At 46.7% G+C, this 16,100-nt stretch overlaps 1 protein-coding gene across 1 annotated transcript; it reads left to right on the top strand.

Moving 5' to 3' along the window:
• The first annotated feature begins 158 nt into the window (after window positions 1–158).
• Window positions 159–15,848, top strand: vwa2 (von Willebrand factor A domain containing 2). Its single transcript, XM_047033040.1, has 14 exons — window positions 159–317; window positions 4,708–4,770; window positions 7,570–7,644; window positions 8,559–8,692; window positions 8,962–9,071; window positions 10,571–10,765; window positions 11,336–11,469; window positions 11,972–12,101; window positions 12,542–12,597; window positions 12,712–12,819; window positions 13,386–13,967; window positions 14,237–14,788; window positions 15,173–15,295; window positions 15,638–15,848. The coding sequence occupies exons 2-14, from the start codon at window positions 4,719–4,721 to the stop codon at window positions 15,790–15,792; spliced, it is 2,406 nt and encodes an 801-aa protein (XP_046888996.1). The 5' UTR covers window positions 159–317; window positions 4,708–4,718; the 3' UTR covers window positions 15,793–15,848.
• Window positions 15,849–16,100: the final 252 nt, after the last annotated feature.

Raw genomic sequence — 16,100 nt, 5'->3', positions numbered from 1 at the left:
GTCATACCTACTTTGAATCTACAGATTGACCTTGGCGATTCATATTTCCATTGTTTGCAAACAAGATGCTTTAACTTCCTGTTGCTACAATGTTGGAGAAAACTGATCGTCTCGGAAGTGGGAATGACAGGATGGTTGCCCATCCCAGAAGCGAATGAAATCATTAGTTTGCCCACTGCGGAAGTGAGTTGAAGGCAGAGCGTGAGTCCTGCGCTGCCGAGTTAGGGGGATCTGTTATCCAAAAGACGCGTCTGTGGGAAGGAACTCAATCAGCTGTTTTGGTTCGTGCATCCAATATTTTAACAGAATATTACATGGTAGGTACTTGCCACAATTCATTCCATAACTCTCAATACATCGCAGTGATGAAATTGAAAATGTTTTTTAGGCAGTTTATTGATTCGAGGCATAGACTCGCGCACTGATCTGTATGTATCTGTATACAAAAAAAAGCTACTGCAATATAATTTGACAGTTACTGTACTAACTTGTCCATAATCAATTAGGCTGTCGTGATTTATTTTGTGTAGAGAAATTCAACGCCACAGTATTGTTTTATTATCTCAATCTCAGTAAATTATTCCCAAAGGAAAGAAAAAACTTTGAGCAATGTTTTACAAAACAAACATCCTGTCGCATAAGTCTTATTATTGTAAGTGATCTCACAGAAGGACAATGATGTCCAGATGAAACAATCTTTCTGGTTTCTGATTGCAAAGATAAAAACAATTTTGGAGTCATAATACATGGGTTATCTTTGTCTCTCAACTTGTGAGCATACGTTTGTTTCCTAAAAGCATTAAGGACATGCCACTGAGCAGAGCTCTTTGAAGTGTGTGTGAGTGTTTCTGTCTGGGCCTGTAAGTGGGACTTGAAACACTTGATCAGCGTTCTTTTGAAATTGATTAAGGGCCATGTTTCAAAGCAACTATCCTTTATTACATGAATGTTCAAGTATGCCTAGTTGTCAGTATAATATACTACTCTACAGTCTACTGACACTGCTCCTCAAATATGTTTAAAAAAATGTCCACACTTTCATAAGAAACATGCTTGTACATGTAAAAAATGACTTACTGTAAAGCGCTTTAAGCAGTAGTTGTAAGGCACAATTCCTAAAGTTTAGGATAAGGTCAGTGTGTCTCTCTGTCCTTTCTCATATAACAGCCCAATCTGGATTACAACAAACCCAGTCAAATTAGTTTGAGATCTTTCTGAATATTGACTCAATGGGGAATGTTGATATGGTAGGATGGTTGGAAAACCTATAGCGTTTATGATTTGTAAAAGTGCGTGTGCAGGTGTGGTTTTGTAAATAGCATGTGTGTTCTTGGTTAAATTCCTAGTATTTGTATGAAGTGAGTTCAAGAGCCCTCCTTTCTAATGATGTGGTGTGGATGCAGTTTTCTGACTTTCAGAAACAGAAGGCACGTCAATGAACCGTTTCTGCTCTTGGTGTGAGTTTGGTGTGAGTTTCTGGTGTGGAGAAGAACATATTACGTCGGGGTCTGGTTTTCCACATCAGCATGGCTACTACAAATGGAAACAATATTGTTCTGTTTTATCTCATTAGATTAACAGTTATAGTTTTGTATATATATACCAAAAATAGTAGCCTTGAATTTGACTTTAATTACAGTTCAATACAGTTTCCCTCAAACAGGTGGACTGGGGGAAGTTTCAGATGAAAGAGAAGCAATTATGTGCGGCACAACCTGACAACATGCTTTATAACAAACTTTGTACTTACTTCCAATTACTGTGGAAGTTCAGCATATTTATGTTGAGATCATTTCTTAAGGGACATGAGAAGAAATCTCAGATAATCCTGGAATGTGACTCCATTAGAGTGACAGAGGGGGAGAGAGAGAGCGAGGAGAAAAAGGAGGTTAGGTTGGGTGAAGGGTCCTACGGAATGTGTTAGAAGAGGATGCCAGAGAAGTAAGGTGTGTGCTCGTGCGTGCATGCGTGCGTGTGTGTGTAAAGTATCAAGTGTGTCAGTATGATTTTGTCTGTGTACTACTTGATCATGATCATGAATGTGTGTAAGTGGGTATGCCCGAGTGCATGCTTGTGTGGATCTAAGCCTAAGCCCCCTCACTCCTTAATGAAATCTCCAGTCCTTGAGATGCCCTGGTGAGCACACAAAGGGAGCAGCAGGCCACTGATGGTTATCTCGCTGGGCTTCTTGGGCCGCTTTCTGAACGGGCTCCAACAGAGGCACTCCTGTGTCGGGTCCTTAGATGGCTATCACAGACAAAGAGGCTGCTCTTTAGGAGCGCTCTCTCCCCAACTCAAATCGGACTCACATTCTCTTCTCAAGGCATAGACACACACCCAACACACACACACACACACACACTTCCTGACATTTGCCATTCACTCCTCGATAGGATATGACTGTTCCTCAGATATCTGTAGGCCTCGAGTCTGAGAAAGGTTTTACGGCTCAGTGTGTCATCTTTGGAATCGCACCGCAAATCCTCAGATGTATAAGCTCACCACTGGCAAACTCCACAAGGCACTTGGAACTCAACCAATAAGATTTCACACTGCAGACCTGAGAAGGGAGACACACTCGTACTTTTCCTCGACGTATTTCAGTAAGCGCACTGTGCCATGTACACACAGACACACACACACACACACACAGATGCTTACATCAAAAGCAGGTGAGATGTTATCTCTTAATCTGTTGGCACGCCAACAGCTTTGAGGCAGACTGTCAGAAATACTGTAATCATCCTTTGTTAACCACACAGACTCAACAAATGGAGGGAAGTCGATATGGTGGTTTAACCTTAAAGATAATGTAGTGTCTATGTGTCTTTGATGACACATAGACGTGTGAAGTATGGTCACACAGACCAGTGGAAGTGACTTGTGGGCATTCTTCACTTTGTGTTTGGTTATGTATGTATGTAAATAGCTCTGCTTTCTTGCTCGGGTGTTTGAATGAGGTTGTTATTATTGTTGGGGAACCTGGAAGTAGTAGAGGTTGTTTGTAATTAAGAGTTTGAGATATGTCACGCCTGCACGGCCTATCTATTGCAGGTCTGAGACCAATTTTGACAAACAGTGGGTGCATGGAGTTCATTGGGCTGGAGACTGTATGAGGCAGTCACTCAACCTCACTCCTCGCTCCCCTGTCCCTATGCTGCAGAGGGGTTGCAGAGGCACTTGTCAACATCTTTTCATTTCATCCTGCTGTTCAGGCCTTGAAAGTTTCACCTTTGGCTTTTTCCTTGTGAATAGGCGAGGGTCAGAGAGTGGAGGAACTTCCTTCGCTTCAGGACAGATCCAAAGTCACTTTACTTTCCACAAGTACAACCTTTAGACCTTACTGGGAAACAGGTGGAGCTGACCTAAGATCAGCATCTATACACTTTGTCTCCTTTCTAGCAGATTCAATAGAAAGTTGTCAATGAACACAAAAACCAGTGGCTGCTTCCTGTTTCCCAGTTGGAACTTCAGGATGCGATGGGATAATAATGGCCCCAGTTGTTAGTTCAAATCATCCTTCCGTTCTCTAGGTAACATCAACTCTACTGGACAGGTGACCGTTAGTGCTCCAACTGCGTTGTGACCCGTTCAGTCAGCTGATTCCAATTTCAACCCATCTGATTCCAATTGTGTTGTTAGTTAATGGTCTCGACTCCTTCTCTAACTGCAGACATTGACTTTGTGCTTTTAACTAAGGCTATGTAGCACAGGTATGTACTGTTGCATTAAATGTGACCTGTTTGGGGCAACGTACTTTGTCATCAATCTTTATTAATTGACACAGACAGGTTTGTAATGGTCTGCCATTGAACAGCTCTCTTTGTGATTGACACCTTCTCCAGCAGGACCAGGGTAGACTTCCTCCTTTCATTTAATTATTCCCATTACCTCCTCCTATGTGCGCGCACACACACACACACAAAAAAGTAAATGATTAGTCTAGTTGCAATATCATGAAAGTTCAAATGACTTAGTGGCATGCAGTGGACACTCCTAATTCCTCAGAGCTAGTGAACTGTGGGATCTGAACACGTAGTTCAAGCCCTTCATACAGTACAAGTGCTATGATGCCACTACATTATGCTGTAAACACTGTCCATGCCATGAGACTAGATATTAGAATACACAAAACACTTCCTGATGCCTGAAACAATGTTGGCTTCATAGGTCACTTTTTATCTTCATCTTTGGTTTCCATGATATTCTAAATGGAACGGATTCTTCCCAGCAATGTCCACCTGTGCTCACTTCAGTCTATATTAGCAATGCATGTGGAACTCTTTAGTCTGGTACTCCACGCCCAGCGTTGTGTGCACGTTTTTAGAATAGCCTTTCTGTGCCCTGACCTGCGCTTTTACCTTTTACAGTAGCACCCTCGTTAAAATATTTCTGTGCCCCTCTGTTACTCAGAATAGAGCACAGCTGTGCTGTCCTATTCTTGTGGGTTAAATTCTCCTCTTGTAACCCCCGTTCTCTGTCTTTACCTCACTCCCACTCTCTCCCTCCAGTGGTAATTTACGCTGAAAGTCTTTCACAAACACACACTAAAAGAATGTCTCTGTGTCTACCTGTCTGGCTCTCTTTCACTCTCTCTGTCTCTCTCTCCCTCTCTCTCTCACACTCTTTCACTTACTCTCTCTCTCTCCACTCAGACGGCTAAAGGGAGAGATGTTGTTTCCTCTAAACTTGAATATTTCCTTCCAGGTTTCCCCAACATGCATCGTACCAGCCAGCTCTCCTGTCTCCTTGCTCTGCTGCTCATTCAAGGTAGGTCCACCCTGAAACACCACCGGAGAAGCAGATGTTACAGGAACATTATGAAAGAACGATCATGTTTAAAAAGAGATTGTCAGAGAAATGCATGGAAGAAAAATACCGTGAGAAAAGCCCACTCAAAAGGAAGTCCACAGGAAAGGATAACTAGGAACTTGTAAATGGTGCACATAGTTAAGCATGAATGTACCGGTAATATCTGGAAACAAGTGGAGTGCTATTTTACAGTTCAGTGAGGATTGTGTGACATGTTTTACAAGCAAAAGCCACGTTTTTTTTACCCCTTTCGAACAGTTGTGAATTTCATTGCCCCTTGTCTGTCAGATTTTATCGCTTCTTGCCAGACAGCTGAGATTTGTCTTACTTTTATAGCCTATCCACAGAATGCACTTGGGCTAGGAACATTCGCCCTGAGGAAGAGGCGTTATTGCTAGGACCAATATACCAGTTGAGGTGTTTTCTAAAATAACTGCTTTAGCGTCTGCCAAAGTATTTACTGTTGGCCATTACAACACTTTGAACTTCAAAAACCAGACTGGTGCATGGCTTAGACTGCTCCCCCTTTCCCTACCTTGCTGACAAGACAAATAACATGTTCCAGTGTTTGAGGACCTCAGGATCCATATAATCCCAGCTCCATGCACCCAGCTCCACGGAAAGATAGCACCTAATCATAGTTTTCCTGGGAGATTCCTGGGAACCTTCCCAGAAGCCCCTTGGCCTTCCTCTCTCACTGACACGGGTCGTCCTGTCGGCTAGGCTCCTCCTCTCCCCCACTAAGCTGTCTTCTACACACATTGTACACGTGTTGTAAATCTGTGAGGGGGTTTGAGGTGAGAAGAATGACCGTGTGCAGAAAGGGCCTTTCGATGTTCACAATGAAACTGCCTACACAGGCTTTAAGATTCCACAATTCGGGGGCCCTGTGGGGTCATGTGAAGCATCGTGACTCATTCAAGTTAGAGGTCACTGTCACTTTGAAGATCAAAGTCAATGTTGGAAGTGTGGTTGACACAGTTGATGTAGTCATATTGGACCGTGTGGAAGACTACCCCTAAGATGCAATTAAATGGTGTTCTCTGATGTTATGGCCCGTTAGGGTTGAGACAAAGGATCTCAAAGATGAAGTGATGCGATGAGATTTAAACCAAATGTCAAAGTTGTACTCTGTATCCAGTTGTCTCTTTAGGGCTGTCGTGAACCACTAAAGTAAGACCCCCTGTTACCCTCAGCATTGATGGTCTGTTCCATGGCCGAATCACATCACAAAGGAAGATGAACATGAACATGAATTGGAACTGGTCGTGAGCCTTGGGATACAGCTAAGGAGCTTTTTTTTGCAAGACGAGTGTTGGAAAAGTCATTTTTTGTCTTCACGAGGCACCTGGACAGGAGAAGAGGTGTTGATGTAGCCTACTGTAGCGGGAAAGAAGACATGCAGAAGTGATGCCGCAGTTTGACTGACATTCAAATCCAAAATGTGAAAACTGTTTCTAGTGTTTATCCGATGTAGACAGGCCTCAGTGGTAGAGGTAGTGGTTAACATTTTCCGTGGCTTTGATTTGTTTGTCTGTGTGTGTGCTGGTGCACCAACTACTACAGTATAACCACACAGAATCTAGCTCAGTATAGTGGCAATGAGGTGTAGTATAATTGTGGTCAACACTAGTGATTCCTTAGTTATTATATCCCCTGTAATATGACATATGTGGGGTTGGGTATTTATGAAGAGCTGAGCAGGAGACCCATGTTTACAGGCTCTCGTACAGTAGCAGGTTTTTAGTTAGCATACGTTCATGTTTGTTCAGTGTACACGTTTCTATAGCATCACAAACTCTTTGTATTGTCCCTTTGAATTGGTCTAGTGAAGGAAAGACACTAAAACCACCTAAGCTTTCTGCGCACCAATGAACCATCAGAATTTCCCCAGACTCGCTATATATTTGCCTGTCACTCGGTGGTCACCGTGGTGATATGGGAAGGCCCACTCATTCCTCAATGTTTGTGCATCCAAGATTACATGCCCCCATTCCAAACCACACACCACCCTGGAGAAACGCAATGGTGCCCATTAAGCTACTGTGATAAAAGGATTTCATCTCTCCACGTTGCTGTCATCCTGTCTTCCAACTTGATGGGTTATTGTGAAAGGGGGACAGGATGGTTGTTCAATCGAGCAGCTAGCAAGATTCACTTTGAGGACAGCTCCGCTCCCGCTCATTCACAAGGCCCAGGGGGCGTGGTTGGAATGCCAATCCCTCTAAATGACGTCCCTTTTTAAAGAGTTCAAAATGGCAAAATGACAACTAACATTTACAGACCATGGGGGTTAGGGCCCCCCTTGGCCCTAGGGAAGTGTGTGTGTCTGTGTGTGTGTGGGAGGGAGGGAGAGGGGGAGGTTCTTGAGTGTGTGTGTGTAGCACAGGAGGGGTAAACACACTCCGTGGACACGTGCTAATAAGCGGTTGTCGTTTTGAGTTTGTTCTCTATCATTATGCTGTAGGCTGTGAGTCACATCCCGGCCCTACAGTTGTTCAAACTTCTCATCCCTTTATCCACGTACCCATGTCACTGACACGACACGACAGTAGGGTGGTCTAATGCCTCCCAGCTCGTGTTCCTAAACATCCTGACTGAACCAACTGATTGTCAGGCTCCACCTTTCTGACCGGTCGTCCGGTCTGTTACCGAAACGAAAAGGGTTTCAGATGTTTTCGTTTTGACCTCTGTTCTGTCACTCACCATTATCTTAAGTGACTCCTTTTGAAGTTGTTGCTATTCTCTTCCCCACAGTTAACCCTGTGCGCTCTGTGCAGGAGATCCAAGCCAACCGTGAGACCATCAGTAAGATCCACACTGCAGGAGACAGTGAGTAGCATGTGGACCTGAGGCTGTCCTTGGTCCTTCTCTTGCCGTGTTTTCAACAGGGTTGATGTGGTGGTGTAACGCTTGCAATGGGGAAGAGTTAGTCGTGTGTGTGATACCTGTCTGCGTATGTGATACAAAGGTTGTGTGTGTGTGTGACCGGGCTGGTTGGGAGAGCAGCAACATATTTTGGTGCCGTCTGACAGACGACAGCAGGCCGTCTCCAGCTCTAATCGCTCCCTTTACGGCCGAGGGCGTGTTCTGACATGACAGCTACACCACTCATCATTTACACTGCTAGCCGGTACAAACATGCTCAACTTTGTGTGTGTGTGTGTGTGTGTGTGAGAGAGAGAAAAAGATTGTGTGTGTGTTATTGTATATGTGTGTGTGAATGTTTTACAGAGAGAGAGAGAGAGAGAGAGAGAGAGAGAGAGAGAGAGAGAGAGAGAGAGAGAGAGAGAGAAAGAGAATGAGAGGGAGGGAGGGAGACTGCTGTGTGACATTGTGTGTCATTGTGTATCTTGTGAGTTTGTTATTCATTCATTCACAGTGAGACTTATTGCAAGTTAACAAGAGTATCTCACAAATCAACTAATTGAATAACAAGATGCTCAGCCAGGAATGCAACTGCTTGGCATCCAGCCACCATTTGATTGCAGCTGAATGTGTGTGTGCGGTCCTGTTAGTTTCCTGGGAAGAAAGCCATGTTTTTTTTTTTCACCTCTTCTTTTTGTGTGTTTGTGTGTGTATGTGTGAATGGCTGTGTGCATGTGTATACTACATGTTCATTTGTGTGTTTGTGCTAACCTAATATGAAATCGATACCTTTTTTCCTGTATGTGTGCAAGTGTGTGTGGTAGTCTGAGTGTGCGGCCATGCGTTTGACTCTCCCTTCATCACCGTGTGTCACGTAGTGATGAAGTGTTCTACTCCCATGGACGTGCTTCTCCTCATGGACGGTTCCTACAGCGTGGGGAAGGGCAGCTTTGAGAGATCCAAACACTATGCTCTCAAACTGACAGAAGCTCTGGACGTCAGGCCCAACAAGGTACGAGCCTCACAAACACGGCTGCAAAGAGAACTCGAGTTATCTGTCCAAATCACAAGTCATTGTTGTTGTGCCACTCTGAGTACAGGCATCAGGAATCCAATTCATACGGCTGCATTAGTATCTTCATAAATGACTCTTGAATTAACATCGTTGGAACGTTTGCAACCCTTCCCCCCCCCCCCTCCCCCACAATACATTTCCCGAGAGGGGCATCTCATCTTTCAGATTCCCATAAAGACATGAGTTTTATGGTCTTCTGTGTTCAGGTGCGAGTGGGATTGATCCAGTTTGGCTCCTCTCCTAGACTGGAGATCTCTCTGGACTCCTACTCTACCAAGGCAGAGCTGCGCAAACGCTTGAAGAAAGTCACATACAAGTACAGTACAGGCTCCTCTCTTATCAGTTCTGCCCTCTTCCACAGGATTTGTTTTGCTTTATGTTGCTTAATGTCTTTGGCAGTGTCAGTAGCCACCAATTATTGAATGTTCAGCCTCCAAAAACGAGTCAATTCCTCAAGAATGATCGACTGAGTTGCTCAGTAAAAACATTAGGGTAACGCAACTAATCCAGAACCAGGAGTTGAGTTGTTGATTTACACCCCTGCAAATTCATTCTTGGGCGGCGGGCCCAAAACTTGCTAATCCAGCCGGACGTACCATTTCCCAGGAAGGGGGGAGGGGGTGAAAGGATGATTTCACACGACTGCTGTGGAAATATCTCACGTCAGTCGTGCACAACTGCTGTGTGAGCCTCTCTAAGCTCCGTCTGAAATGCCTCCAAGTGTTTTGTACGTGCTTCAATGATGCCATGTGGATCTCCCTGCTGTTGTGCTTCACCAGTTTTAGACAAATCAGTGGCCTCGAACTATTGTGGAGTGATTGGCAGAAATGTAGAGCGACACCCACTGAGGTAACGAGAGACAAAGACACTGTTGATACAATATGTCCCTCTTTCCCTAAACATTTTCTACACCACAGATGACCCTCTATAGATGTGAGTATACCACATAAGGCTTTGGGATGCACACATATTAATCACACAGACACACACACAATTTGAAGTTTGGCAAGGAATTAGGGAAGGAGTTTCTGGTACTAGAAGCAAATTAAATTCAGATTAAGAGTAGATAATCCTGCTTGGAAAAGGGATAAACTGGTACACGTGAACAAAGTGTGTGTGTGTGTCTACTCTGTATGTGTACATTTCAATGTGTAGAGTAGGCCGTCTTGTGTATTGCTATTGTAGTCAGTGCCCTCACAGTGGATCCCAGTCTTTTGTAAATTACAGTATGTATAGACTACGCCGGCTTGTATGCCTAGACAATTCATTGTTTGTGTATGAGAGAGGTCAACAACGAGGCCACAGCGATCACATTTCCAACACTCACGTTCCTGTCAGGGTTCTCCCAGCAATTACCACCCTCCACCCTGTAAACACTGTGAAAGTACGCAGACATGAAACCAAATACTGAAACCACCCATAGACTCACTGTCTTTAATTCTCTCTTTTTCCCCTTCCTCCGCCTTCTGTCCCTCTCTTTACCCCCCTTCTTCCTCCTCCGCTCTGAACCACCTTGTTCCCCTCCTCTTCTCTCACACTCCCCCCCCCCCCCCCCCCCCCATCTCTCCCTTGTTTATCTCCCCCCCACCTCATTACTCTCCCACCACATTGTTCAACCCCTCCTCCCTCCCTCTCTATGCCTTTTCTTCCCCATGCCAACTTTTGTTCCCCTTTCATATCTCCTCCTCCACCCATTCAACCCCTTATCCCTCTTCCCCCATCCCCCCTTCTGCTCCTCCTTTCCCTTACCTCCTCCACCTTCCTCTCGCTATCCTCTCCCTCCCTCGTCTTCTCTGCTCCTCCCCTCCCTGCCAGAGGGGGCAGCACCCAGACAGGTCTGGCTCTCAAGTACATCCTGAAGAAGGGATTCCCGGGCGGGCGGAATGCCACCGTTCCCAGGATCGTCATCCTGCTGTCCGATGGGAAGTCCCAGGGTGCCGTGCTGAAGGCCGCTACGGAGCTCAAGCAGATGGGCGTCACCCTGTTTGCTGTGGGACTCCGCTACCCCAGGTAGGGCTGTGCGTCTGCTTGTGTGTGTGTGATATGGAAGGGGGGGTTAATGGTTTGTTATTTGTGTCTGTCTGCAGGTTGTGTGTGGAGTTGAATATAGGGCGGGGTCCAAGCAGGAAAAGAGAGAAGAATCTTCATTAATTATCCCCCTGCTTAGCTAGGAGGCTTTGTAAAGAATAGCGTTGACATTTTCTCTGCTTCAAGATCTGCCCACACATAACACAAACACACACACACACAAAGGTTTTCCTTTTTCCTATCCCCTTGTCTCTCTGTCTGCCTGCCTCTTACCCTGGGGTGTCGGTTGGCACCGTTAGCGCCATGGTTACATGAGGGACTCAAACTGGGGAACCGTCTCTCTCCTTCAGTGTTCTCCAACAGAAGTGTTCATGAAGCCTTTCTGTGGCGTGCTCTTTCACACGCTCTTTCAATGTCAAACGCTTTCTTTCAATGTTTCTCTTTCTCACTCTCTTTAGCCAAAGCAGACCCCTTACGTCACAGTTTTCGGTGGTTAATGTTATGTGCTGGCTCTCTTTTTTTCTCTCCTGCCTCCCTCTCTCCCTCCCTCAGGTGGGAGGAGCTCCACGCCCTGGCCAGCGAGCCTGTGGAGAGTCATGTGTTCTTCGCAGAGCATGTCCAAGACGCGGTCAACGGCCTGTACACCACGCTCACCACCTCCTCAGTCTGCACTGCTGTACCCCCAGGTAGCTACCCTACTTTGGCCCTAGACCACAGGTAGCGAACAGCCCTATCCCACCTCACACAGCCCTGACCCACCTACCATAGCCCCAACCCACCTAACCTAGGCCTAACCCACAGGTACATACCATAGCCCCAACCCACAGAAGTAACCCATCAATCTGATCTGAGCAATATCACACTTTTCAACTTTCCTTCTTGTCATCAAGCGAGACATTTTCAAGCAGCATCGTATGGATCGTTGTTAGGGCTCGTTGTTAGGGATCGTTGTCTGTTTTTGGCGCTGTTCAGAAGACACCCCACACTGCTCGTTCTCGGTCCCTTCCAGGGTACAAATTATACAATGACAATCGGGGGGGGTCAACTTCTTCTCCAGGGCGTGTATCTACCCCCCCGACCTGCTGTTTTTACCTCTTTTGGGGGGGTTCAAGTCTTAATTAGTGGGGTCAGACCCCCCCAAACCCCCCCGTAATCCGCCCCCTGGTCCCTTCCCCGCCCTCTCTTCAGGCTGCCAGACGGAGACGCTGCCCTGCGAGAGGAAAACTCTGGAGACGGTGAAGGAACTCAAGGGCAACTTCATGTGCTGGAAAGGCTCGAAAGGATACTCCCCATACACCTCCCTCTGTCCCTTTTACAGGTTAGCACACACAGACAACACGCCCTACTCCCCCCCCCCCCCCCCCGACACACAAGTACACACTATGACACTGTCTGACCACATGGTCCCGTAGCATGTACATGTACATGCTTGAACAGGACATGACAGAACGACCTGTCCTTGATAGGTCATCCTCTGACTTGGGCTTGTAGAGTGTCTCTACACTTGTATGGTGTTTTATGTAGTGATGTCCTTTCAGAAAACTATGACACTTCTATTATTGTTTCTCCTCATACCTTGTTATTTCAGCCTGGAAATATCTAGATCTTCCCTGGTTCATGTGTTGGAAACTACGTCTTTGCATTCAGAAGGAAACAGCTGTCATTTAGATGCATCTGTTCCTAAACAAAGAAGATCATTCTACAGTGTGTCAGTTTATGGGGATTTTTGTCCATAACAGACGCTACTTCATGTTGCAGGTGGAATAAGGTTTACAAGAGCCACCAGACAGTCTGTCACCGAACTATTTGTCCAGGTAAGACCTTAAAAACACATTACACACACACATGCATGCACACCCAACACCACATCACCCCATACCTCGAACTCCCATCCAACATGTACAAACCATGGTTGTGTTGTGTCCCAGAACCCTGTGACTCCCAGCCCTGTCTGAATGGGGGCACGTGTGTTTCTGAGGGCCCAGAGGCGTTCCGCTGTGTCTGCCTGCCTGGCTATGGAGGACACCCCCAGTGTGGTGAGTGGAGGTGGTCACCAAGACACAGACACACACAGTCTCTCATTCACTCTTTCAACTGTGGGGTCCACATCGTGTTGACTACATTAAGGGTAGACTTACCTTTACCGGTCACGATCGATTAAGTGATATTTCAATGCTTTGTTTCCATGCTTTGTCATGGCTGGATAGAATATCTGACTTGAGCCTAAACTATTCATGGCTTACTTTGAGATGATGAGAGATACGATTCTTATTCCGAAGAAGGAAGAGAAAGAGATGTAGTCCAGAAAGGGGAAAACATTCTTCCTGCATTCCTACTTTGTGGCTGTCAGCACTGCTTTGTGACAACACAGATCTGACCCAAGAATAGATGCATGATCCCCTATGGTATTTTTGTTGAATGAGCTATATTATTAGAACACCCCTGTTCTACCCTCACCCCGGCTTCAGCCGAGATCTCTATCAAGAATGTAGTGCTGAATGATGGAAGAGTAGACTTTTGTGAAAACCTGAAAATGCTGTATACAGTGCCTGTGAATGAGTCCACAAACTGACCCTATGCTCTCCCCCTCCCCCTCCCCCAGCCCCGAAGCTGATGTTAGACTGCTCCGTGGACCTACTCTTCCTCATAGAGGGCTCTACCACTCTCACCTTAGAGGGGTTCCTGCGCCTCAAATCCTTCCTCAAACGCTTCCTACAGGCCGTGATGGGTCACGACACCCCCACGTTAGTGGGCCTGGCCGTGTTTGGTGGTGAGACGCGTGTGGACGCTCCGGTGGGCAAGTTTAAAGGTGATGTAAGGGGTCTCCTCAAAGCAGTGGAGGGGCTCCAACCCATTGGAGGGGAAACGAAAACGGGTCAGGCACTCCGCTACGTGACACACCACGGTTTCCATAGCGCCCCGGTGTTTGCCGACGTGACCGACGACCTCCCTCGGGTTGTGGTGCTGCTGACGGCCACGCCAGCCGTCGACGAGGTGGTGGAGCCCTCGAAATACGCCAGGGACCGGGAGATCTTCCTCATAGGGGTGGGGCCCGACGCCTTAAAGGAACAGCTCAACAATATCACTGGGAATCCTCAACGGACTGTCACCTACTCCTCCCCTGATAGGTTCAATGCCAAAATCCCGGAGCTGAAAGCCAAGATCTGCAGCGTGGACACTCAAGGTACTTCTTTGTTGTTGAATGTGTTTGATGTTTTGTAAATGAAAGAGGCCCAGAAGCAGGAAACAGTTCTGTGAATGAAAATTGTTTGTAACTCATTTGTTTTTAAGCTTATTATCGAAATACCTGTAGTCTTTCTACAAAGAACCTTTTTATGAGACACGACCAAGTGAATTTACCAATCTTCTCTGCCGCGATGATGCGATGCTGTGAGTCTCCCTCCCTCCCTCCCTCCCTCCCTCCCTCCCTCCCTCCCTCCCTCCCTCCCTCAGGGTGTCTGGGCCAGGCTGTGGACCTGGTCTTTGCTCTGGACGGGTCCGGAGGTGTGGGCCGTGACAACTTTGCCACGCTCCGAGACTTTGTGCGCAGCCTCAGTGTCCAGTTCGACATCAACCGGGACGTAGCCCAGGTGGCGCTGGTGGTGTACGGCCGCCGGCCCGTCACCACCTTCGACCTGGACACCCACGACACCGGCTCCGCCGTGCTCAAGGCCGCCGCCGCCGCCAACTACCTGGGTGGCTCCGCCTCCACGGGCTCCGCCCTGCTGCACATCCACTCCAACGTGCTGACGGTGGGCAAAGGGGCGCGGCCCGGGGTCAACAAAGCGGTCGTGGTGGTGACGGACGGGTCGGGAGGGGACGACGCGGCCGTTCCTGCCCTGAAGCTCCGGGAGAACGGCGTGTCGGTGTTTGTGATCGGGATTGGGGACGTGCAGCGAGACAGGCTGCTGCGCATCGCCGGGAAAGAGGACCACATGGTCACCGTGACGTCCTACGAGGAACTTAAGTACTTTGAGGATGTGCTGGTGCAGATGGTGTGTTCAGGTACTGCTGCAGCGTCCCTCACTTGGCCACATGGGCTCATCTTCCAACATTGCCTCGACATTCTCTTTCTAATTCATGACTTCTCATACATGTTGATTGGGGATTACAATATGATGTCAGTCAGACCATAAACACATTCTATGATAAACATTGTCTCATTGAAGACTAGAAATAGTTTTCCTTTGGCTTACATGGTTATTTTTTCCTCATTCCAGTGCCAATCTATTGAACAATATTCAGTTACTGTATATATAATTGTATAATACTGCATGATATGTACAGTGGAACATTACACACATAGTCTTCTGAGCTACAAGCACCAATAAGACGGATGGACTGCATTTAGAAGAAGCTATCGATGCCTGTGCTTCATTTTCCAATCAGATGTGAAGAAGCCAGTGGACCTGTGCAGGCCCAGCCCCTGTATGAACGACGGGGTCTGCATCCTGTCTGGAGGGAGCTTCCGATGCCAGTGCCAAGGCTTCGAGGGGCCACACTGCGAGACACGTCAGTACACAATGAGCACTCCCTTTCACTCTACTCTTCAGGAGGGCAACTGATATGTATATGTAACAGTCCCTATGACCTATGGTACACCAAAGGTGAAATTAGAGTGAGATGGAACACATAGCAACATAGGTTGGACCTGAAACTTGACCTGCTGTTCCTCAAACTGTACACTACTTATCAACAAGCGCATATTCTCAATAGCTCCGACCGATCGACTGACAGATTGAGCTATAGAGCTGCTCGTCGCAGCCAAAAGTTATTACTGTTGAAAGTTTAGTTTTTAGCCTTCACAGTACTTGGTTAATATGATCTATTCAATGTTTCTGTTTTGAATCTCAGGAAGTAGCAGGCCGTCCTCTAGAGGAGACCTCCCCAGACCGGCAGGCTTCAGGAGGAAGAGCAGGCAGAAGAAGAGCCATGAACAACTGCTGCATCACTATAAACTGCACCGCAGGAGACACCCAGCCAGGGCAGCCTCCTCCACACACACATAGACACACACACACACACATAGACACACACACATAGACACACACACTCACAAACACACACACTCATAAACACACAATCATAAACACACACACATAAACACACACACACAAACACACACTCATAAACACACACACATAAACACACACTCATAAACACACACTCATAAACACACACACAAACACCCTCACACAACAGAATGAGCAGACACTGTGTGCACGCAGCACTCGGTTGCAGACCCCTTTAAGGGCTGCACATACATAAAGGAGTAAAGGGATGTTTTTATGAAAGAGGACTTGGATGATATCATGTT

This window comes from Hypomesus transpacificus, chromosome 13 (genome assembly GCF_021917145.1).
Source record: "Hypomesus transpacificus isolate Combined female chromosome 13, fHypTra1, whole genome shotgun sequence".
Lineage (NCBI taxonomy): Eukaryota > Metazoa > Chordata > Actinopteri > Osmeriformes > Osmeridae > Hypomesus > Hypomesus transpacificus.
This window is presented reverse-complemented; position numbering and strand designations above follow the sequence as displayed.

What these genes read in the sequence shown, in the direction of transcription:
- vwa2 (XM_047033040.1), top strand. Translation starts at nt 4,719, where the DNA reads ATGCATCGTACCAGCCAGCTCTCCTGTCTCCTTGCTCTGCTGCTCATT. An exon ending in GTGGGACTCCGCTACCCCAG is followed by an intron (nt 10,766 to 11,335) that starts GTAGGGCTGTGC and finishes TCCCTCCCTCAG; the next exon opens with GTGGGAGGAGCTCCACGCCC. An exon ending in GGTGCAGATGGTGTGTTCAG is followed by an intron (nt 14,789 to 15,172) that starts GTACTGCTGCAG and finishes TTTTCCAATCAG; the next exon opens with ATGTGAAGAAGCCAGTGGAC.